Genomic DNA, 25,400 nt, shown 5'->3' with positions numbered 1-25,400 from the left:
ATTGGCTATCCAAAACACATGATAGGCGATAGCCAATAAAATGCCGTTTAGAGATCCGAGTAAATCCGAGCATGCACATCCCATATATATATATATCTCAAAAAGAACAAGCCCGGCACTCCCATTACAATGAGGAAGATAACTGGCTGCGGTGCCCTCCTAGGATGACGGCCCATCCAAGTATATGGAGAAGAACAAGGCGGCACTCAGTAGACTTTCAAGGTAAGTAAAAATCCTTTAATCCGACGTTTCATATATGTGTCCCTGAAGACGGGGGTTCACCCCGAAACGTTGGATTAAAGGATTTAGTCTGCTGAGTGCCGCCTTGTGTGTGTGTGTGTGTGTGTGTGTATGTATGTGTGTGTGTATATATATATATATATATATATATATATATATATATATATATATATATACACACACACACAAAATCCTGGTGTCCGGCTTTCCCTGGATAGTCAATATATGCACCGGGTGCCTGCACAAGATAAGATCACACACATACATGGAGAAATTGCGGCACTCCTGGTGACTTGAATAAATCCACTTTAGCACGGCATGTAGTAGCAACGTTTCAGTGCTCTTTTATTTAGCACTTTTGTAAGCTTGACAAAAGAGCACTGAAACGTTGCTACTACATGCCGTGCTAAAGTGGATTTATTCAAGTCACCAGGAGTGCGGCAATTTCTCCATGTATGTGTGTGTATATTCACTTGCCTCCTTCTTTCTTTCTTCTCCTTAGTCTTTTTTCTGTAGCTGGAGGTTGGGCTTGGTTCTATTTCCACAGGGCGGCCAGGGGCAAGCGCATGATTTTCAGGGGGGGGGGGGGGGGGGGTGTTCCTATATATATATATATATATATATATATATATATATGAGCCGAGGGAGGCAGAGCTCACAGGCTCACAGCAGGGTTGTGGATATATATCCCCTTCCGTAGATGTACCTACTGAAGGGGATCTATACACAACCCTCACAGTCACAGCAGTCAGGACAGCCGTGTGCGCCGCTGATATACACTGCAGCGGGCACCCGACAAACAGAAATTGCAGCAGCGGCTGGGTCAGCATTCTCCGCTCAGTGTGGCTGTGGCCACCCGCACCCTACCTACCTATCCTTTCCAGCGGGTGGCCAGCACACCATACCGGTCTGTCCACAGCAGAGCGCATGTATTGCTATGGTGGCACTGCCGGGTGGCACCCCCTGGCGGCCGGCGCCCCTGGCAAGTGCCATCCTGGCCAAAGTATAAATACACCCCTATATCCAAGGTATGATCAGGACAATATCATGTGTATTAACACAAAGGTACAGGAGTTGAAGGTACTTATTTGGGAACCAGTGTTTGTAATACAATCTTATAGAATTAAACTTGTTTGGGCATCTTTTAGAAATTATTAAATACACAAAACCTAATAATGAATAATGCGTGAGTGCATTAATAAACTGTGTAATAACAGAAGGAATGTTGGGGTACAATAAAATATAGTCATCATATCGCCGAATGTAACAAGCAAGAAGAAAGCGTGGATGAAACGGGTGCCCGTTGTAATGTTCCTTATAATGCTTTTCTAACACATTGTCTAATAAACCATGACACTGATACAGGGGTTATATTATATGTGTGGGCATAAGGCTTATAAATGGTTACCAGTGAATTCTTTTGAAAAGGGTCTTATAAGAACACTGCTACTTAATGCAAAGGTAATACAACAGAAATATCTAAAAGACATATGAAATAATTACTGTGTAAGAATGGTAAATAGTAATACAAATGGTATATGGAAAACTACAAGCACCTCTTTACACTGTCCCAAAGTTATAAGATTGGTTTAGGATTTGGTAACATAATAACATTTGGTACATAGGGAATTAATAAACAATATCGCAGACATTGTGGTAAGAGAGTTTCAAGCAATAAAACACTGAATTAAAATGCAGCACACACTACCTTACAGCTGTAACTTCAGGATATTGTGTCACATTACAAACAGTATATGAGTTAAAGTGTTGTACATACGTCACAAATTCTTCTGACGCAGATGAAATAAAATAAAGGTTAAATGAAATTACTCGGGTTTAAAATGAATTTGCTGAACAAATACACGTCGAACCCCAGTGCCTAGTTCGCATGGGTTGGAAATTGGTTAAGCAATATGATGCACATATTGGGAAGGTTAATATTTTTTTTGTCGTGATAATGTTGTTGATTTTCTATATTTATTAGTGAAATGCTTCAAGATGTTCCAATGCATTTAGAAGAAATCAGACGATGCAATTTATGAGAGATATGATCTGTCTTCTGAGTTGTGTTCAGAAGGTTCATGAGGATGGAACTGATAACACAGGAATATGTGGTCATACATATTCTTCAGCAATTCACGAATATATGCATACTTATGTTCCTTTATTTTCCCTTATATTACAATGTAGAATATATAGAAATGTTAGGATGAGATTCAGTATTAGTATAGTTGTGTGAGGTGCAACTGTGTCTCATTTGTTGAATGGTCTCAGGCCTCTCCAAAGTAAATAGATGGGTCCCTGTTGCATCAGTCATTTGTTTAATGCTTGATCTAAAAGTATATTATATAACGTATTAAAAAGTATATACAGATTAGTGTTTTTTTCTATGTAGCTGTGATTAACTGTGGATTATGGATAAGTTAGAACTGATGAGGCAGCCATGTTTTTTTAATGGTTCAAGCAATAGAAATGCTTGTACTGTAGGTTTATATCTATGTCAATTTCTTAGCGTGTGCAAAACAGCAGACAAGTCTCAGACTTTATAAATAAGAGAGCTATTCAAGATAGCCTTGGCCCACATGACTTGGCAATTATTAGTAGCTACAGGGGAACAGAACAAGAAGATAACATTATATTTTGGTTAAGACATATTACCAATTAGTGTCTAGCACGTACAAGTATTAAATACATTAATATTCCCCCTTTGGGTTAACTGGAAATATAGTATAAAGCTCGTGAGAGAAAGAGGGAGGGGGGAAGTCGGAGGACAAAGGAGAGAGGGAGCACATCGAGGGTATGGGGTTGCCGTGTGGTATGTATGAAATTGGCTGACTAGTATGACTGGCACTAGGTGTCACAAATTTATTTTACAAGTATTCCTACTGCAGCTAAAATAACCTAAGTGTTATGTTTTTGTTGTAGCTCTGCACAGCCAAAATACATGTATATATATGCTGTCTTTAAGTAAAAGCATTGTCATTTATTTTAGAATCTGTATTGGTGTGAATGTCATTATTCTTTATAGCAAGTAAGGTTTGAGAAGTAAACCTAGAACTCACCGCGTTATCAGTTGCTATGGACAACATCACTTCTTAAATAGAATTTCCGTCTTAGTAAATTTACCCCCTAGATTCCAATTGTAAAGCACAACGTAATTATGCTACCGTTATAAGTAAATGTTAATAATTACTACGGTGTATGAAGTAAAAGGGTTCCTAATTGTGTCATGGCCAAACACCTCCATCACCCCTCTGGGGTAGATGACTGGCTTTATCCAGCTGTAGCACCATCAACTAACCACATTGAAGGCTGGGTACACATTAGTAGTAAAGAAGAATAATACTGAGCACTGGGCTGCCGACACATTAGATCAGTGGTTCTCAAACTCGGTCCTCTGGACCCCACAAAGGTCACGTTTTCCAGGTCACCCAGCAGGTGCACAGGTGTATTCATTACTCACTTACACATTTTAAAAGATCCACATGTGGTTATAATTATTTCACTTTTGATTCTGTGAAGAGACCTGGAAAACATGCACTGTGTGGGGTCCCGGGGACCGAGTTTGAGAACCTGTGCATTAGATGATATGCAAGAGACACGATCATTCCAATTTCCCTTCATCCCCAGAACAAACTATATAGTGCGCACACACTGTGCAATCCTGCAAACGACCAAACAATATATCTTGCATTGTTTGGTCGTTAGATCGTTAATATATGTTAAAATATCGGAAACTTCACGCTTTGCACAAAATTGCTAAAGATATCTTTGTCATCTGCTGTGCACGTACAGCAGATGAGAAGATGTGAGGCACGAAGCGCGGGAAGGCGCAATAGTGCGTACACAGGTGATGTGGATGATTTGTCATTCCAATTAGGCGCAAAAACGACAAATCGTACAATTTATCGTCTAGTGTGTAACCAGCCTAAGACCAAGGCCGTAATCACAGTAGAATCAGGATATCTAAATGTGTCTGCGCTGGAACAAAATTAGATGCCACCACAAAACGTAAAGAAGCATTACGAAACCTAAGTGGCGCAACAGCAACGTGTCATTATACCTTTGCACAGACGATGTAGGTTTGGGTGCTGGATTAGAAAGTGGAGGGGGAGGGAGGGGAACCAAACACTGATTCAGTGTGGCTGGACTGGTGGGTGGTCAGGTATAGGAGTTAAGGTAAGATCAAGGGAGGATAGCCAAGGATCAAACAATTTGCCCAAAGCTGGCCACACACTAGACCAACTTACATCCAACCAGCCAACTAGTTGATTGGTTGGAATGAAAATCTGGTAACGTATGGGAGTAAATGATGGTCAGCAATTTGCTCCTAAATGCCAGAAAACAGATGAAAATGGTCGGTCAGACAAGTTTGTTAAATGTTTGATCTAAACAATTTGTTCAAACAACAGTTTTTGCCCATTTTCCAGCATTTGGGAGCAAATTGCTGATTGTCATTTGCTTCCATACCTTACCAGATTTTCATTCCAACCAATCAACTAGTTGGCTGGTTGGATGAAAGTTGGTCTAGTGTGTGGCCAGCTTAATCGGAGCATCAACACATTCAGTAGTATTGTCCCCGCCAGAGTAACAATTACTGTAGCATCAGAATCTGAGAAAGTGTCCTATGAGGAGAAAGGGGGAGAGAGAGTGTGTGTGTGTATATTGTGAGGCTTAAACCTGGGAAGTGTAGGGTACTGATGGGATCTTAAAAAATTAGTGTAACACACAAAAGGTACAAACAGCAGTTGTACAATAAACGGTGAATAAATAGTTAGCAATACTAATAGTACGGCTGGCTAAGAATGCACCAAGGGCCAACAGGAATAGCAATGGCATTATTTATAAGAAAAGGTATAACTAATATACAGTGCTAATACTGAACAACGCAGAGATAAAAATAAAAAAAGGAAAGCAAACTCAGAGGACAAGTCTTCAATAGCACAAATAGTCTCCCAGTGTCAGTGGCTCTCTGTACTCTGTCCCGTAGATGGAGCTCTCCAACATTAGAGGGTATGCGGGTGCTACGTATGCGACAATGGCCACCAAGCATCAATGGCCATTCACAGAAATAGCAATTGCAATGCTACAAGCTCAGGGGCGTCTTAAGAGAGGGGGGGCCTGTGTGCAGTCTCTGTCCAGGGCCCCCTCCGCTCATCCCGCACGGAGCGCAGTAGACTCTGAGCACTAGTAGGCTAACGCTGTGCCAGAGTCTAATGTGCATGTGTAGGTCTCTAGGGAAATGGCGCGGCTGCCATTTTCCCGGTGACTTTCCTACTGTGCATGCGCAAAACGCCAGGAAAAATGTCCACCGCGCCATTTGCCAGGTGATTTGTACAGCACTGCTGCCGCCAACGTGGGACTCCAGAGAGGTAAGTGTTGAAGAAGTGGGTGTAGGGTATGCAGTGTGGCCCCCCCTGGACACAGGGGCCCGTGCACTTATATAGATACGCCACTGTACATGCAGACATGTATCCAATAGACAGCACTAAAACAAAATAATGCAGATATAGATCTGAAAATAAGGAAAAATTAGCTAGGACGTCACCTCCACAAACCATGGCACATACAAGACATGTAGTGTAGAAACATCAGTGCAGGGAAGCAGAGAAACAGATGACCTCAGTGACGGCCAGTAGCAGATGTTGCCAGCTAATCACTGCAAAGTGTTCTCCAAAACAGGGAGGTCCATAAAGAACAGGAGTAAATCAAACTTCAAGTCCTGTCAAAATTGGATCCTCTTCAAGTCAGGTGCTGAGAGAGATGGGTTCAGGTGTCATCCCGTAGGAAGCAACACTGAATTGTCTGGCCAGTTTCATGGCAAAAGCGTCTCAGAGGAGCAGTAGAGGTGTGTTTCGGACCCTAACCACAAAAACGATCCACCCAATGTAGGTGGCCCTTACAGCAGACCCTCTCCCATCATACTGTAGCATGTAGGGGCACTTGCAACGGGTTCTATCAGTTGTGAGTGCATATGCCACTCCATATGTGATCACCATAGGTAAACACAAGTGGAAGAATAAGCCGGCATCCCAGCCAGGAGCCACAGCAGGCATATTACGCTCAAGGGAAGAAGACACCTCAAGCTTAATTCCCTTACCAGTGGCTGAATATAGACGTGGAAAATGGAGCAGTACATCCCATGGAAGAAGAGAATAGTCTCTACTGTCAAGCCAGATGTGTAGCAGGTAGTATAGCAGTAGTCGGGACCCAGAATATCGACTGTCGGCATCCCGAAGGTAAGTATCGGGGGTTAGGGTGCGGGTAACCACTAGAGGGAGGTTTAAGCTCTAAAGGGGGGGTTAGGCACCAGGAAGGGAGGGTTAGGGTAGGGAGAGGGGAAGGTTTAGCATACTGACCAACAAATGTCGGTATGTTAACCCTGTTGGGATTCTAACCGCTGGCAACCCATACATACTGTACATAATAAATATATAAAAATATATATATATATATATATATATATATATAATGAGAGTTATGGTAAGAACTTACCTTTGTTAACTCTCTTTCTTCAAAGCCCATAGGGTCCACAGGGAGACCTTGCGGTGTAGGTGGTGGATCTGGAATTCGGGCTCCACGCAGTTAAAAGCTTTCAGCTCCCAGTATGCAAAGATCCACTCTCCCCATACCCCGTCCCCGAGACAGAGGAACCTCCGTTTGTAATAAGCAAAAGGCCTGAGGAGGATAAGAGAAGGAAGACTGGTACACACGACAATCACATTCTCACAGCAAACCGGTGATCAGAAACATAGCCCATATGAAGCCAGGTTCGTCAGGGCGGGTGCCCTGTGGACTTCGAAGAAAGAGTTAACAAAGGTAAGTTCTTACCATAACTCATTTTCTTCTTCAGGGTCCATAGACTCCATAGGGAGACCTTGGGGATGTCCCAAAGCAGTCCTTTAAAGGGTGGGGACGCTCCTGAGCTGAGAGGAAAATCCGGCGCCCAAAAGAAGCATCCTGAGAGGCGAAGATATCAAAAGCATAGAACCTCAGAAAGGTCTGGACAGAAGACCACGTGGCCGCCATACAAAGCTGAACAGCCGAGGCGCCACGGCGAGCTGCCCATGAGGGACCCACAGAGCGAGTAAAATGAGCAGTAACAGTAGCTGGTACAGGAAGGCATGTCTGCGTGTAAGCCTGTGAGATAGTCTGCGAAGCCATCTAGCCGATGTTTGTTTGTTGGCTGGCCATCCCTTCTTGTGAAATCCATATAGCACAAATAAGGAGTCTGATTTCTGAAGGGAATTGGCACGGTCCACATATATCCTAAGGGCACAGACCACATCCAATGATGTCTCACCTGCCGAGAGGGCTGGTGATTGAAAGGCCGGGACTACAATTTCCTCATTAATGTGGACACTAGTAACTTTTGGAAGGAACCCAGGTCGAGTCCGAAGTACTTCTCTGTCCTGGAGGAAAATTAGAAATGGGGAGCAACAGGAGAGTGCCCCTAAATCAGACACTCTTCTGGCTGACGCTATAGCCAGAAGAAAAAGAGTCTTCGCTGTTAACCACTTGTGTTCCACAGATTCCACGGGTTGAAATGGAGGACCCTGGAGGGCCCGAAGAACTACTGACAAATCCCAAGGAGCCACTGGAGGGACAAAGGGAGGTTGAATCCGGAGGACAACCTGGAGGAGTTGTGGATATCCAGTAGTGGAGCAAGCCTACGCTGGAACCAAGTGGACAGAGCAGAGCTATGCACTTTCAGTGAGGTGAGGCAGAATCCTAGGTCCAATCCAGCTTGAAGGAAGGCCAGGACTCTGGAAATCCTAAACACCTGGGGGTCACTCCGTCTTGTTTGAACTTCCGAAGAACTCGAGGAAGAAGGGGGACTGGAGGGAATAGGTACGCAAACTGGAAGGTCCATTTCACTGGTGCGTGTACAAGGGTTGCCTCGGCATCTCACGTTCTGGACCCGTACACTGGCAGTTTGTGATTGTGTCGGGAGGCCATAGTGTCCACCTCTGAGAGGCCCCATTTGTTCACTAGGAGTTGAAACACCTCTTGGTGAAGCGACCATTCCCCGGGATGCATCTTGTGGCGACTGAGGAAGTCTGCTTCCCAACTGAGAACTCCCAGAATGAACACTGCAGAGATGGCTGGGAGGTGACCCTTGTCCCATGTCAGAATGCGTGACACTTCTGTCATTGCTGCCCGACTTCGATTACCTCCTTGATGGTTGTTGTAAGCCACTTTTATGGCATTGTCGGCATGAACCTGTACAGGTTTTCCGTGAAGTATGTGCTGGGCCAGGCTCGAAAATCCAATGTTAATTGGCAGGGTTGATTAGACCGATGGCCAACTGTCCTGAAAAGAGTGCGTACCGGTCACTGCACCCCAGCCCGCAAGACTGGTGTCCATTGTTAGGATTACCCAGTCCAGGATCCAAAAGGGGCGACCCTTGGTTAGATGAGATGTCTGTAGCCACCAAGATAGAGACAGACGCACCTCTGGAGAGAGCACCATCGTCTGAGCTTTGATCCGATGGGGTAACCCATTCCACCTGGAGAGGATCAGCCTTTGCAAAGGCCTGGAATGGAACTGAGCATATTCCACAGTCGGACAACCTGACCACGCAGGTGTGGATAGTCCAAAGGGCAGAGCCTGAAATTGGAAGTGTTGCCGTAGTATAGCAAACCGGAGATATCGCTGATGTGAGGGTGCTATAGGTACCCGTAGGTACGCATCCCGAATATCCAGAGATACCATAGAGTCCCCAGGCTCCATAGCTAGGATGATGGAGCTTAGGCTTACCATCCTGAACCTTGGTACCCTTAGGAATTTGTTCAAGGATCTGAGGTTGAGGATAGGCCGATGAGACCCATTCGGCTTCTGAACCAGAAAGCGTAGAATAACCAGTCCCTCACTGAGATAGTGGGACTGGCACAATTACAACTGCTTGCAGCAAGGACTGTATGGCTTTCTGAATTTGCAAGGCCTTGTTCTGGTCTGAATGAGGGCATGTGTAGAAAAACTGGTGGGGAGACAGTCTGAGAAATGAGAGGGCATACCCTTTTGAGATTTCTCTTACCCAAGTATCTGTGGTGTTTTGACATCAGCACTGGGCGAACTGAAGAAGTCAGCGTCCCTCTCTGGGATATCCCAGAGGGAGGCCCGACCCATCAGGCTGAGGGTTTATCCTCTGGTTCTGAAGCAGGGCATCTGGTGTTCCAGGTCTGCTTGGTTCTGGGTTTGGCGGCTGTAGTGGAAGCCGACTGCCTAGAAAGGACTGACCTTTAGGCTTTCCGTGGCCTAGGAGAAGTAGTTACAATATTGTCAAGGTCTGTGCCCAACAAGATCTCCCCATTGTAGGGTAACTGTTCTAGGTCTTTCTTGGAATCCGCATCAGTCTTCTATGAGCGTAGCCACAGGGTACGGCGGGCAGACACAGCTGCCGCAGAGACTCTGGAGGTTAGGAGACTGGCATCAAATGTCGCTTCTCGAAAATAAGAAGCTGCATCTTGATTGTGAGCAACAAAAGACATCTGATCCCTAGAAGCATCTGAGGGAAAAAAAAGTCTACAAGCGTGTCAGCCCAGCTCTCTATAGCTTTAGCCACCCCATGCAAAAGCCATGGTTGGACGGGCAACAGCCCCTGAAAGAGAGTATATCGATTTCAGGCAAGCTTTTACTTTCCTATCCATAGGATCCTTCAAGGAAGTAACTGTAGGAATAGACAACGTAACGATTTTAATTAAACGCGTAACGTGAATACACTGCAGGGGGTGTTTCCCATTTTGCACAATGAGCCACAGGAAGAGAGTAACATGAGGTCAGACGTGAAACCTCTTACTAGACTATTGCCAGGCTGCAGCCATGAATTCAGCTAGGTGATCCGATAGAGGGAATTCTGCTGAAGCCACTTTCTGTCGTTTAAACAGAGGGTGCTTGGATTTAGGGGCTGGCTCGTCATCTTCTATTAATAAGATGAATCTGACAGCTCGTACCAAGGCAGAAATATTCCTCCTCCAGAGGGGAGTCAGGGTTAGAGAGAGCAGTAACTACGGCCTCCTCAGATGATATTCAGAATCTGAGAGTTGCGTGGACTGTGACGATAAACACAGTGCGCTCAGAGGGCTTACTGGGTAAGGGCTTCTCACCTTGCAACATGGTTTGAAAGGCATTAGATGCAGCCATTAGACTCTGCACAGAGTTAGAAAGTAAGTCTACCCATGGTTGGGGCACAGGACGTACCAGTATCGCCTGAACCTTTTGCGGCAACCCCAAAGGGGAATTTACGTCCTGCTGTGATAACCCCATATGGGGAATGCCAGGCGGTCCGCAATATGTTCAGGCGCTGGGTTGTCTGATGGGCCTGGCCCACCTTGTATCAAATCCTCCTCACTTAAGCCTGCAGCACATAATCTGCATGATAGCCGTATGTGTGCAGATGCCGGTTTATTACTCTTGCCCACAATATGGCACTGGGTATAATGCAACCGCCACGAATGTAGGATACTCGTAGGAATGCAATATACTGGTCCTGTCTTATGCTTGGGTAAGCTGCAGGAGCACACAGCCCAAATATGGCACAGTGCAACGACCAACTGTATGTGACAAACCTCACAAATACTTAGTTCTATATATGTGAGGTACAGGGAAACCCCTGAATACACCTGTATGTTAGGGTAAAGTCAGAAGAAAAGGGAAAGATATATGCTGACAGTGGAATGGAAAACAGACAGGCAGCACTAGCATCAGTCACATATAATGCAGAAATAACATATAACTGCAAACTGGCACTACAATCAACTACACAGACTCAGTGTCTGGTAGGCTATAGCGCTACATATGCAGACCCCAGGGAGAGGTATGTAGGGGGACCGGACCCTGCATATCCCTGAGAGCTGTGCCTTAGAGAAAAAGGCCCCGGAGTCCTCAGAGGGGGCGTGGTCCGAGGAGAGCAGCTCAGGGAAGCGAGACCTCAGTGGAATGGCGCCCTGAGCTGAGGGGCCGCTTTAATTGGGAAGCTGACCTCCCCTTGCCGATTATTTACCCACAGGGACACTGGTTCCCGCATCATGTGTACCCTGGTGGTCTAGTGGATCGCGGTGGCTGGAGCCAACGTCCACACTCGGCACCTCCGGTCTGTCCCGAGACCAGAGATATGACTGTTACTGCCGCTTTACCTGTCCCCTTAGCGTCAGGCTGCAGTCTGGGTCCTCCTACGGGGCCTTGGCTAGCACTGACCCCGGGATGCCCACCGAGATCCCAGCTCTGTACTGGTGCCGTGGCAACGGAAGGGTGACGGAGCGGCAGCGCAGACGTCCCACGGACAGTCCGCTGCTGCGCGCTCTAAGTAGCAAAAGTAAAATAAAGAAATCATAGAAATAAAAAGCTTAAGGGCTGCGTAATGGTGACCGACTCCGGCCGGGCACCATCGAAACTGAGGTGCCTCTGGCTCGGGGTATAGGGAGAGTGGACTGGTGCATCCTGGGAGCTGAGATCTTGTAACTGCGTGGTGCCCGGATTCCAGATCACCACCTACACCCCCAAGGTCTCCCTGTGGAGCCTATGGACCCTGAAGAAGAAATAGTAATTGTATTTACAGATGGGAAAAGAAACAGGTCTACAAATAAGTCAGTTACGCAGCTCCACAAATATTGTTCTCCATTGATTGAAGAACTACTGAATGCCTATAGATAATCAGGTGGAAATGTTACACCAGTGAAGGAAGCAGAGATTGGAGTGAAGCTGTCTTTTAAATTAAGGCAGGGGTCATGGAACTTTTTTACCTTTTACCCCAAAATATATTTAGATATGCCGACGTTACCCCCTTGATTTGAAAAGAAAATCATATAGTAGGGCCCCCCATATAATGCCCCTGTAGTAGTGCCCCCATATAATACCCCTGTAGTGCCACTTGTACAAAAAAAACAAACAAAAAAAAACACTTACATTAATCCCCGCTCCTGCATCCGCCGCCGTCCTGTCCGCCCGGCTGCTCCTCGGAACTATGGGAGAGACGTCATGACATCTCTCCCATAGTGCGCATGGAGAGAGCCGGAAGCTGGAGTTCAGAAGAGAACTCCAACCTCCGGCTAACGCTGCAGGGAAGGAGCCGGGCATCCGGCTTAGAGCCTCCCTGCGGCACAGCTGGGCATGCATATGATTCATATGCATGCCCAGCTGTCCGTCCATTACTCCCTGGAATTTCATTTTTACCCCATGTGGGGTAATTTACCCCTGTTCACCAACCACTGAATTAAGGTGAATGAACTTATTATAATAAAAAAATCTATAACTAGTTTGACATCACTTTTTGGGTGTAAACGTATTGGTATTTTTTTATAGAGTATGGCCTTAATTTACCACTACGTATTTTAAAGGCTGGTGACCTACTTTCCACTCTCTATGCCATAGCAACGCCCAGTGTTCATACTCATAAATGCCCAAATATAAAAGACGTTTGGCTTACAGTAAGTTTATGTAATTTGTGGACGTCTTCTGACTTCAGTTTTTTTTTCTTGACCTTGAAAAGATGCTCACTAAGTAACTATTGAGAAATAATTATAAATGGCCACAAGGTGGTGCTGCACACCAATGTTTGGAAGATATCCTAGACTACCATCTCCATTCTGCTGCTGGAACAAGTTGAGTTCAAATGTCATTACAGTTCCCATTTCTGTTCCTCATGTACTGATGCCTCCTGCAGTCTCCTGGATGGCGGCAGCAGCCGTCGCCACAAACTTCTGCATACATGGGGAATAAGTGTCCCGGGTCTGTGTCTATCAGTGAACATAATGCAAAACACATAAAGCAAATATACTCTGCTCATGTAGCACAAAGCGAAAGCCGTCTCCAGAACCAGAGGGTGGGCGAATGCAAATAGTGGCAGGACAGTCAGTATTGCCAGCAGCTGTCCTAAGACTTCTATTATGAATAGTTAATTTTTCATATCTTCATCTTCCACCGTCTCTGCTCAATCCAACCATGACACACCACCAGCCACCAATGGCTTCTTTAATATGGATGATACGCAACTGTCGCAGCTGCTGGGATTTGTATCGAGACGCCCACTGACAACCTATCACGTACAAAGACACAGTTTGGTCGCCGACTTCTGAGTAACCTTATGGTCACGCAGAATGGCCGCGGGTACTGAAACGCCGGACCAGAAAACTCTGTGCGACACTCCTGCGTTTGAGTTGCCCCCTCCCCCATTGCCTGTCAATCATTTTGTGAATATATCCTCACTGCACTGTAATGAGAGACTTGCCACGTGCGTAATAACCTCTCAAATGCGTAATCATCGCCACTGCGTCCAATCAGGCGCTTTGTCCACAAATAGCTGCCGCTGTTATTCTGTTACTTTATTTATCAATTGTACCCCAACCTCCTTGGTGGGTAGCAAGGTGGTCATTTAATTATTTTTATAAACAAGTTCTAATTCTTTTATGGCACTTTAAAAATGGATAGGATAGGAAAGGGTAGAGAAATGGGGTGGGCGCAGTGGTAATCAAATAATGCAGAACACAGGCTACATAGATGGGTCAAACAGGAAGAACACACCACAATAGAGTATTATAGTTAGTGATGGTGAGCCGTCCTGTATGGGCAGCGAGTTATAACTATCAAGAATTACAGTCTAGCCAATTCCTGCCCCATGTGTCAATGAGGAGGCAAGTCTGGAGTAACACAAGCTATGTCCATATATAACCCATTCAAACATGTATGTTGTAAGCATCACATTGCGACGTAATGTAAGAATATTGAAGTGTTACACGTTTCAGTATATGGAATCGGTATGAAATACCGCCAGCCGCATACCCGGCAGCGCCTGGCCAATAACAGCAGAGTTCCCGGCAGCGGAAGCCTGACAGCGCTGGAAATCCTGATCGTGGATAGGTAAGTACTAACTAACCTAACCCCCTAACCCTCCTTGGGGGTGCCTAACCTTAACCCCCCCTTCCCCGCTGCCTAAACCTAAGTCCCCCAGGGGGGGGGGGGGGGGTGCCTGACCCTAAGTCCCCCCCGCCGGGGGTGCCTAACCCTAACCCTCCCCCGGGGGAGTGCCTAACCCTAAGTCCCCCCCGGGTGCCCTAAAGCTAACCCTCCCCCCCCCGCGGCTGTCCTTCGATCAGGATGCCGGGCGCCGGGCTCCCGGCGTCGTGGAAATGTCAGGCATCTACATCTAGACGCCCGGCATTTCATCCCTCGCCGGGATATGACAGTCGGGAAGCCGGCTGCCGGTATTAAGGCAGTCGGCTTCCCGATTGTATACCCAGTATATAAATCCAAGTTCATATATCTGACCTGCTTATGTTAAATGTGCATTTTCCTGTTTATAAATAAGCTACACTTCAGACAAGATGTTAGCTTCCATATGTAATCACCAATAAACATACGAGCCTCCAAGACATTGTGCGGAACCCGGTATTGGGGGCGGCTGCCGAAGGGGTCTTGCCACGCCCTATTTTGGTGTAAGTTCTAATTGTGGGGTGGAGTAGCGGAGGCACCAAGGGGGGGTTGCATGTGTTAAGTCTCCCCCCGCAAACCACCCCCATTTCGGTGCCCCTGTACCCACGTGCAGAATTAGCATGTTTTACACTGGTAATGGCAACATAAATGGGGGTTTATCATTGTTGAGGGTGTATGTAGAATAGGCATTGCGCAATCCTATATACCCTTAGGCCCCCACTTGTACAATGCAGCTGTTACCTGTAGATTTGTGGCCTGTGGAACGTTGAAGGAGCGCTTGTAGGAAATAAAATGCAATAGCGGCCAGCATTTGATTGGCAGACTGCAGCCATCCAACCAGAAACAGGCTGTCGTCAGCTATCAGACAGCACTTCCGCTATGGTACTCCGGTACAAGTGAGCGACAGAAACAGCAGCATAAATGACACGAATTATATATGCTGTAATAAAGGAGGCATGAAAGAGAGAGCTAAATAAAAATCCTTCCAATTTATGAAATTTACGTTTTTCATGCAAAAGTTAATCAAAGCACATACAAGTAATAGTATAACATATATTTCCAATAGTAGTTTTACAAGCAAGGGTAAACCATCAAAAACATAACCTGTGCACTTAAACAGATTAATATAACTTGCTTAAATATTTAGTTAAAAATGTATAAACAAAATCAAGAACAGGAAGTGAAAATACACCAACATAAAATGAAAATACAAAAATACCATGCAAAACACATACACACAATTGCCTAAGCTACACACACAGTATAGTAATGACTGCTTCATTGAAAAAGAAATAATAAAAAAAAAAAAAAAACCCACTTCAGACATCTCCTGTCCTCAGTATCAATGTTGCAGGACTGTCCTATTATCCTCTCTATCAACAGTTATATAATAAAATTGTTTAAAACACAATTTCACCTATAGGTAAATGAACATAGTTATACATACAATTTTTTAATTTATTGACAGCAATAAAATGTGATATAGACTGAAACGGAGAGAAAAGTGAATCCTATCTGAGCTGTGTTTAGCTTAGTGGCCCAGTGTTCATTCTAGCACCCTGCACCTGTCACATCCCGTGCAGTTCCTCTTTCCTGCCTGGGGTGTCACTCTCTGCTCTGGTGCTTCTAGCACACTCCGCTGATGCAACAAACTGCCCAGATACAGGCCAGTGGTGCTAGAAGCACCAGAGCATAGAGCAACACCCCAGTCAGGAAGGAGGAGCTGCACGGATTGTGACAGGTGCAGGGTTTTAGAATGAACACTAAATGACCCTATACAATTCTGTAAGCCTGTGTTTTTCAGTATAGATCATTTACATTATATTGCTAGATACCATACAGTTATACACATGTGCGGAAAAAGTCCAAGAGCTTAGCACGTTACATATACATGTATCATTTTCACATTATGCTCTATGTACAATGAAAGTGCTTTATTGTAATCTATGATGTCAAGGTTTTTATCACGATCCACGATCACATGAGATTAAGAAAACAGAAGGAAAAAGAAAGAAAAAAAGACACAATACCACAGAAAATGCGGTTGGGCACGGTGGACATCTACATTGAAAAGACTGGGATCACCGTAGAGGTGTAGGATATAATGTACAAATAAATAGGAGAGCAGGATATAGCCAGTAATGTACCAGCAGAGAAGGGGGAAGGGGATGAACTATTTACAAAACGTCTCTTCTGAGAAACAGAGGTGGGGCTAACAAAATGGGGAAGCGGTGGGGTCAAAGGTTTTGAAAACCTCTTTCAAAGGCTTGTCGTCCTCATCCACCTCAGTTTTAGTGTCTGGTACTTGGCTGGCAGCACCTGCTGGTTTGATCTGTCTTTGCTCACTGTACTGAGGTCTTATGAGTCCTGACAAGACTTGGATGGGCAGATTGTGGACTGCTGGCGCAGTGCTTGGCTGTGCGGATGTAGATTTATTCGATGGCTCCAATTTGTCCTCTGGACTCTCCGGTTTGTCCTCGCTATCCTCTTGGCTTGGTGCGTTTTTTGCCTGGGTCACCACTCCGGCGGAACACGTGGTTTGCTGCTCGCTGTCCGTTGCCCCAGACTCATTTTTGCACGGCTTGCTTAGACTGGCAATCCTTTTCTGTTGCGCTTCGCTCTCTCCTGCCCCGACTGAGGGCGGATCTGAAGAGGGTGCAGCAGCGTCGCGGGGATTGTATAAGCTGATATTTTTCAGTATAGACGCTGGAGTCCCCAACCTACCGCTAGAAGGGGACACTTTGGGAGCGTAAGTTGAAAGGACATCTTGAGCAGGTTTAACAGATGTTGGCGACAAGCCCATTGCCGATCTCGCCGCCAGGCGGGGGTCTACCTTTTGTGAAACGGCGTCTTTCGTCGCTGCAGACTGGCTGTCAGAGCTGGGCGATCGGTGTAGTCTGGACTGCAGATTTTTTTGCAGCCGCGGATCGCTCAGTTTGTTGATCGCCACCACGTGGGAATCCGTGTGATCGCCGAAGCTGCCTTTGGCTGCGATACTCGCTAGTTTAGCTTTTGTTTCCAGTCTTGGATCTAACTTTTCTAACCGTGGGTCAGAGCTGGACTGGTGCAGATCACTGACCAGGCCCCGGGACTTATTAAGCCTCTGGTCGGCAATGAGCGGAGGTAACGGCAAATTTATGGATGAAACTGGGTCGGGCTTCGGAGGGGGAACTGGGAGTAAATCCTCAGGAGCCCAGACAATTAGTTTGGCAAAGTTGGGTTTGGACAGTATAATATCCATTTTTATGTGACTGAACTGCCTCAGCTTACACCGAGGGTCTCTTAAATTGACACCTGCTAACGTCTCTAGTGGTATCATGGCGGCTTTCTCTCTCAGCTCCCGCTCAGCATCTTCATCGTCCTCATCTGTCCCTTTCGGCTTAACGTTGGCCCCAGACTGAGCAACGTGACTGGCAGAGGAGGTCTCGTTAGGTTTCATCTTCCTTGGGTCGCGTAAGAGTCTCGGGTCTGAGGCGATACTTTCAGCCTGCTGTCCAGGGCTTTGCCCGTGGGCAGACCTCACACGAGGATCAAAAGTCTGCACTCCTGCCACCCTGTCTTTTGTCAGCTTTGGGTCAAAATTCTGAGTGGCCGGCTGTTGTTCTGTGGAGTTACCCATCGCCAACTGTGTTTGGTTCCTCAGCTTTTTTAAGATGGAACTAACACCGCTCTCATCCTCCTCCTCACTGCTGTACCAGTTGGCAAACTCATCTGAAATAAAATAGAATAAAAGTAAAAAAAACTTTTTTTTTTTTTTTTGGAGGATCCCCGCAAAAGAAAAAGTATCCCCCTAGATGTAACCTGGAGGGGAACGCAGCAGAGATCTCCTATATCTGCTGTGAGCCATACATTTCCATCCCCAAAAACAGCTCCAAAACAGCTTCTATGTGGGTTGCTTAAATGGCAAATTTGTCAAGCTTCAGAATGCAAAGTATTGCCGAGCTTGGCCCCAGCAGCTAGCGCCATCTTAAGATGGTATCAGACGTCATCTAAAGTTACTGAGAGGGGGTTTTGGAGGTCCCTCCCTGGCACCACATGCATGCTCAGCAGTAATCACTTTACGCATTGGCAGAGACGGGATTTGGACAAATCTTTCATTTCTTAAATTGCCGCAATAAGAAATTAAAAGTATAGGTGACCTCTAAGCTGCCTTAATGGCAGCTCGGAGGTCAGCCATACTCATGTCGTGAGCAGAAAAAAAAAGATTAATTAAAGCCTTTAGTGCATAATGCTAATTAGAAGGATAGGCAGAGATATCGGGGGGCTCACTCGGTGATTTAGACAGTCTTATAATGAGCACTGTACATGTCTGTATTTGTCTATGCAGTTAAATACTTGCATAAGGTGTAGCTACAATCTACTGAGGCTTGCTGTAGCAATGGAGTTACTAGAATACCTGCACTCCCAGTGTATAGGTCTATAATTGTACAGATTGTACAGTGCGCACACACGTACCCTCTTCTCTGCTCACTGATCTTTGTGGTGGAAGATTGTCGGCCTCTGAACCATCCATTTTTTTCCCGATTCTCGCAAACAAAACTTTATGCATAGCTGAAAGTCAGAAAAATTGAACACACATTTAAAATGACAGGTAGCCTTAAACATATTCAGACACCTGTGTGGATGTTTACAGCTTGTACAATATATCAAAAGTGTATTAGAAATGGAGTATCTTATTTTCTCTTGCGGCAAGGCTGGGGAACACTGGACAATGGGGACGTTCAATATGCGGCCCCCAGGGGAGGCAACGCTGGTTGACCGGAGAACTGTACGCCCAAAGTTGGTGCCGCCAGAGGCAAAAAAAATCCTGAAACCGTAAAAAATTGGAAAACTAGCTAGAACAAAGGGCCTCTAAAACGTGCCCTACTCTTTGAAGCACTTAAAAAACACAGAAATTGTGGGATTGCAGGGGGGAGGATTTTAGGATTTAAAGCTACATTAAGTGCCAACCCCAGCCCCAACCTACAATCACTTGGTCCAGTGTTCCCCAGCCTTACTGCAAGAGATAAATATTTTTTTATATATTCTTAAAATGCAGATGTGAATATAGCTGATGTCTTATGAAGTATTGAACCTTTGTGATATCACTATAAATTGACAATTTCAAATGAGGAAAGCATGTTACAATAAGTTAGCTGTGTTTTGTATGAATATATTGATTTCCCATTAAAGCAAAATTCAGGAAAAAGTTTTTAAAGTATGGAAATTGCTACGCGTCGGGGACCATCTAAGTCACGCTCTAGGGCACAAAAAGGAGCGTACATCTGTATATAAAGGTCTCTCTATGGTTAAGATAAACATTTTATTTTCTATTCCTGTCCCTTATTCCCTATATTTAACGAAGTGAAAAAATAATTAATTAGCGGTAGCAATGGCGGTTAATCTCTGCAATATGCAGAGAATGTATTTATTTTACTGACTATTTGGAGAAATACTTCCAATTTTCTTATTTAACCTTATCATTGTAATTCAGTTCTACACTACCATTCCTAGGAGGGTGACAGTAGGTCACTTGCACGACACAGAATGCAGGGAATGGAGAACAAAACAGTCCCTGTCCACCATAGTGGGGGATTATTTAGGAAGAACTCACATTCCGCCATGGCTGAGGGCTGCACGTGATGGACAGCCTGCTGAGAGTAGTAGTTGTCATAGAACCCAGGTGCGCTTTGGACAGACTGGTAGCTGTCTTGTGGATGGATCCCATGCGGCCTGTCGTCTGCGCTGTGGAGGAAAGGAGGCCCGGGTGTATTGGCGCCCTCTCTCTGGTGGTTTGGGCCATGGTCCATGACTGCAGGTGCGTTGAATGGCGCATTCATGCCTGGATTGCCATACAATGACACGGATGGTGGCGGAGGCGTCAGGGGCCCGGTTTCAGGCAATGGCTCCGAGTTGTACATTGATGGGCGATTTACTGGGTACGGCATTCCCATATATGACTGGTTGTAAAATGTAGCTCTACAGTAAAGGTGACAAAATGCATGGTTTATACAAGAGCACTGGTACAGACTAACATTCAGTATGCTGCATTCTACATGTGTGGTAACACCCTGAATCACCCCGTATGCGCCATGATCAGCCCACGTAGATCTTGAAGGCAAAAGAAACCAATTAACCTCTTTATTACAATTTAGATCACCTATAATAATACTTTTCTGGTCCTCTCCGTCTGGAGCCTCTGTCCACTTTATCTTAGTCATTACCTGCTGGTGAACTAAAACGCCAGCATAGCTGCTACTACCCTCAACTCCTGGAAGATTTAACAGGATGTAATCAGATTACCGGCAGCCGGGATCCTGACAGTGGAAACCTGACCCGGGACTAAAGATAGGCGTCAGCCTGATCAAAGGTAAATGGGGGGGTAAGGTCCAGTTTAGGCAGCCCCGTAAGGACTTAGGGTTAGGCACCCCCCAGGGAGGGTGGGTTACGGTTAGGCACCCTCCCGGAAGGTATGGGTTTAGGGTGCGGGGGTTAGGCATCACTAAGGGAGGGTTAGGGGTAGCATACTTACCACCCCTGTTGGGAGCTTCAGATATTGGGATGCCGCTGTCGGGATTTGAACCGGCGGTTACTGAGCCGATGGTATTTAATACCGATTCCATCTGAACAATCTCATGTCATTTCCTCTCACTAAATAAGAGGCCTACACAATTTGCAGGGCTTTGTGCTCACTGGCTTTGAGAAAACAAGAGGCCTTCTTTATACAATAATGCTTATTAGTAGTTAGAGGAAAGTAAACTAGTTATTGATTTGTAGAGGGAATTCTTCAACATTTCCCAAAATTTCCACGACTGGCAATTACCCTTCCAAGTGCCGCAGAGAACCTTGTTCTTATACTACACACATGGAGCAAACTGGTACAGCAGCAGAGGCCCGATAACAAATACGTATTAGTTTAAAACACACAACCGTCATTCTTCGCTGTGTGAGCAAAGTGAATAAATGATAGGGTTCTGTATTTCTATATATCAGTATAGTGTGTAGGAAACTGAAGCACTTTCAACATTATGATGTTTTCTGAGACATAAGGAATAAGAAACGAGGAATGTCTCTGATCTCCTCTAGCCGGACAAGCAGAGAGTCATGGTCACCCACCCGTGTCGTGGCATCTCCTCTGGTTCCTCCTCTTCCTCCTCCTCCTGATGCATCTCTTCCTCAGTGTTTAATACCTAGGGAGAACACCTGCGCATTACTTTATAACACAGACAAGGACGAGTTTTTCTCTTGTTGCATTTTGAACACAGACCAGGCGACATCAGGCGGCTCTAAAGGACCGTCCTGCAGTATCTTATGGATAATAGTTATCATATACCCCACAGTTCTCAACGACAATCCTCAAGTACCATCACAACAGGTCATGTTTTAAGGATTCCGGTCTGTGGAAACAGGTGGACTCATTACTGATCCGGCATAATAGATGAACTGCTCATGGCACTTAAGAACCCCGGATATATGCAAAGGGAATGACACAGAGCTGAATGCACGTCGGCTGTGTTTACAGACGTTGCACGTTTTCGCCATGCGCGTGCTCTGTTGCTGAGTGTACGCAATTACGGGTGATGCGGAGTAGTGCGCCTCTCCGGAACTGGGTGATAGCGGCACGTTCGCACAAACAACAGGCTAAGTTCAGTGAGGGCGCGCTGACGGAATCACGATTCTGCAAACATGTGATCACACCTGTCTTCAGGCGGATCTTTTGCTACAGCTAGTGAGCGCTGATGAGGACGCCTGTGTTACCAGGAGTATGGATAGGGAAGGGCGTGCTGCCGCAGAGATGCGTACAACTCAGCACCCGCTATTTAAGCAGACTTGTCTTCACCTCTGCATAGGCCCCAATGCATTGAAACACCTAAAGCATACAGAGATTCTGCCTGTGGGAACAGGTGTTTGTTGTATCCAATACAGCCACAAATGTCACCTATGTAAGCAGACAATGCCATACTGTATATATTCGGGTCACCTGCATGGGTCCTCCTTATACTTACAGCGGATTACACGGTTTTTGCTGTATTATTTCCGGCAGCTTTGATGGCTTGTACCATGCAAACAATTCCTAATTCTGTGATCTACGGAACACGCCTGGCTTAGCCTACTGTACACACACACAGGAGGCGGACATATTGTGGGCTGGACCAATACTGGTGAGAATTCAGCCTTTACAATCACTTCTATGGGTGACCAGGGCACTTCAGGGAGATCACCCATCAGCACAGAAAAGATTAACTGGTGTAAATGATTAGAAGTTGGCTGAACCACCAAACACAGGTCTGCTCTGCTCCCTGTTCCGTGGCAAATCCCCATTTCCTCCCCAGCACGGAGGAGGTCATCTCACTAGAACTCTGCTGTGTTTGTCACTAGCTCAGACACTTACCTTGTGCAGTAACTCCCTGGTGTCTTCATTCAGAGGTTCATGAGAAAACTTGCACTTGTCACCTTGGTAGCACTTGTTCCCGGTATGGTAAAATTTACAAGGAAATTCGCGTAGAAGCAAAAACGTTAAGGGCAGAACCATAATAGATACCATGTATACATTCAATTGTCACTATATATGTAAATGTCCTCGCTGTTTAGATCTACAATACAAAAAAAGTCAGTAGCAAAAACATTTTTTAATGAGCGAGAATATACTGTTATAGATAATGTCCCAACTGATGCTTATTTAGACACTGCTTACATCAATACATCCGGATACCAAGGAAACCAGAATACTTGCTGCTACCACAGGGCTGTGCAACAGTAACATATGTCACGACAAATGTTACAGTTAATCACGATTTGGAGGGTGATATAATGGGGTCCAACTTTGCTGAAAAGCCAATTTTATTTTCTGGCCAATTTTTTTTTTTTTTTTTTTTTCAGGATTTAAAGCTGTTTTTTTGCATTAAAATAAATCAAAAATGTAAAAAAAAATAAAAAAATTGCTGCTTTAAATCCTTTGGTAAAATTGTCAAGAAAAAAAAACAAAAACATACATTAAAAAGTAGCAATTTTGTAAACTAGGACCTTTTTGGAAACTGACGAGGACTGTGCGAAAGAAGTTGGTTTACAGCTGTAAACAGCCGGCAGCAATTCCACGATATCATTTGCGTAAAAACCAGCAGATGTGAGTACACTACTAGTACAGTACATTGTGGAACAGAAATAACAGAATTGATAAGCTGCAGGCAAACAGATTGTTTATTGTAAACCCGTCACTGTCAAGCGATTATTTACAAAGAGCCGTCAGAATGGCATTACCTAATATAGGTAATATATGTGTGTAACAAATCAGTGAACGGCTATGACTTTTTTAGCAATCTAGGGATTATCTATTACAGTTACCTATCAGGTCGAATATACATTATTTGCCCAATTATCACGGATAGCCAGAAGGACAGTAATACTATAGCTGGGCGAATCTCATGTTGATGTTACAGGCAGCTGGGAACAAGCCTATGATGGTCTGAGCGCGTAAGACAACAAATGGGAGGGCCCCATGTGTGGCAGATTTAGAAATAATTTAGTAGTGTTCCTTCTAGGGCGGGCAGGGCGGCTGTCGCTGAAGGGCACTGCTGACAGAAATGGACAGGCAAGAGAGCTGCAGCACACCATGGGACAAAGGATCGGGGTGGGCATAATCCAAACCCGCAATACAGTATTGAAGGGGCGGTAAAGGGCGACCTCTCTCACAGTCTAGACACACCTGTATTGAGGTGACAGCAGCCAGGACAAGGCCTAACGCACTGAGGCAGAGGAATATCAGCCAGCAAGGAAATCCAACCCGAGAAATGCCAAGAGAGCACCCCCTCATAATCTAACCAGTAACCATTCACCCTGCATCAGCAGGACGAGGGAACTGGGTCAACGGCCCCGCAGCAAGCGTGTCTGACCCCTAGAGGGCAGAGCCAGGGACATAACACCCTACCCCCCCAAAAAGAAGGAACACGCACCTGTTGATTGCGATGGCACAAGGGTGTTTTCATGAAATATAATATGGGGAGAAAAACACGTTCTCTCTGCAGAGAAGAAAAAACAAGGACGGTGAAGACGTGGAGAAGCCGCAGTGAAAGGATATTATGCAGGTAGATGCAGTTCTCTCCTCGGGTACAATAACCTTGTATATAGAACTTGCAGATTTCTTTCTTCTTTTCTATCTCTGCGTCGTGATCAAACTTACACAGCTCTCCCTGAAATACACAAGTAGTATATGTGTGTGTGTATATATATATATATATATATATATATATATATATATAATGACCTTCATTCAGGTCTTATTTTACATTACTCCCAGGGACACACAGAGGAATCTCTGGACCTGTTGCAGCCACTTCTTGGGGTGTGACCAATAAGAAGCTAGCGGGCCTAGCAGTCACCTTAGCCCTACAATCTGTCACAGCCCCAACAATGAACCCCACCAACGGGTCCCTACCAGAGGCCGCTATACTCTGTACCCAGCACACCGCCCGTGATAAAGACTTCCCTTGGAAAGAAGAGGATGTCATTCTGTGTGCAGCAGACGAATCACTGTTATATACAGTAACTGGCTGCCAGAGCGGTCCATCATTGGCGGTATGACCGGACGTTATAAAACGATGGTGGGAATAAATGCTAAACCAGGCGTATATGACATGTATAAAACTATTGGGCAAAATTGCCGTTATATAGTAAGTTCTAGCCGTTTACTGGAATCATATAAAAGTGGTTTATGGCTATACATTTATATATATGTAAGCTCCACGTTACTGACGGCGGATTACCTTTATACAGCGTGCCTCCAGAAAGTACTTGCAGATCTGTTTTCCTTTGCGTTCCACGGTGTGCTGACTAATGAAGTCCTGACTCATTGTCACCCATTTCTTCATGGGCTTGTTTTCCTATAAGAAAAAGGGCACGTTGTAATCATTATAAATACCGACGCAACCATCAAAACTCCTAAAAATAAAATGAAATAAAATAGCTGCAATAACAGTGACCTAACTCCAGCCGGGCACCTACTCAAACTGAGGTACCTCTGGCTTTGGGGCGGGGTTATAGGGAGAGTGGACCCAGTGCATCCTGGGGGCTGAAAGCTTTAACTGCGTGGTGCCCGGATTTGGTTCCCAACCAATAGCCTAAGGTCAACCCTGTGGACCCCCTATGGACCCTGAAGAAGAAAGATCTGTTCCAGTGACAATGTGTGTAACGGAGCCTCCTCCCGTTCCGATGAGGATTTCCCCCTACCGTCCATATTCCGCGGGTCCCCCACATATACA

General features: G+C 45.4%; 1 protein-coding gene across 5 annotated transcripts in view; it reads right to left on the bottom strand.

Annotated features, from left to right (window-relative positions):
* Positions 1-15,791: 15,791 nt before the first annotated feature.
* The window catches only part of ZC3H6 (zinc finger CCCH-type containing 6), a 37,064-nt gene continuing 27,455 nt past the window's right edge, over positions 15,792-25,400 (bottom strand). For all 5 annotated transcript variants that reach the window (XM_088453783.1, XM_088453785.1, XM_088453786.1 and 2 more), the window contains 7 exons: positions 24,906-25,022; positions 24,221-24,332; positions 22,538-22,647; positions 21,262-21,335; positions 19,760-20,124; positions 18,622-18,717; positions 15,792-17,877 (listed from right to left, as the gene is read on the bottom strand). In XM_088453783.1, the coding sequence (XP_088309909.1) occupies positions 16,379-17,877; positions 18,622-18,717; positions 19,760-20,124; positions 21,262-21,335; positions 22,538-22,647; positions 24,221-24,332; positions 24,906-25,022 (2,373 nt within the window). In that variant the 3' untranslated portion in view covers positions 15,792-16,378. The remainder of the gene's footprint in view (positions 17,878-18,621; positions 18,718-19,759; positions 20,125-21,261; positions 21,336-22,537; positions 22,648-24,220; positions 24,333-24,905; positions 25,023-25,400) is intronic.

The sequence above is a fragment of the Taudactylus pleione genome, unplaced genomic scaffold (genome assembly GCF_031769625.1).
Source record: "Taudactylus pleione unplaced genomic scaffold, aTauple2 ptg000587l, whole genome shotgun sequence".
NCBI classification, from domain to species: domain Eukaryota; kingdom Metazoa; phylum Chordata; class Amphibia; order Anura; family Myobatrachidae; genus Taudactylus; species Taudactylus pleione.
The sequence above is the reverse complement of the archived record's forward strand: the minus strand, read 5'-3'. Positions and strand labels throughout refer to the sequence as shown.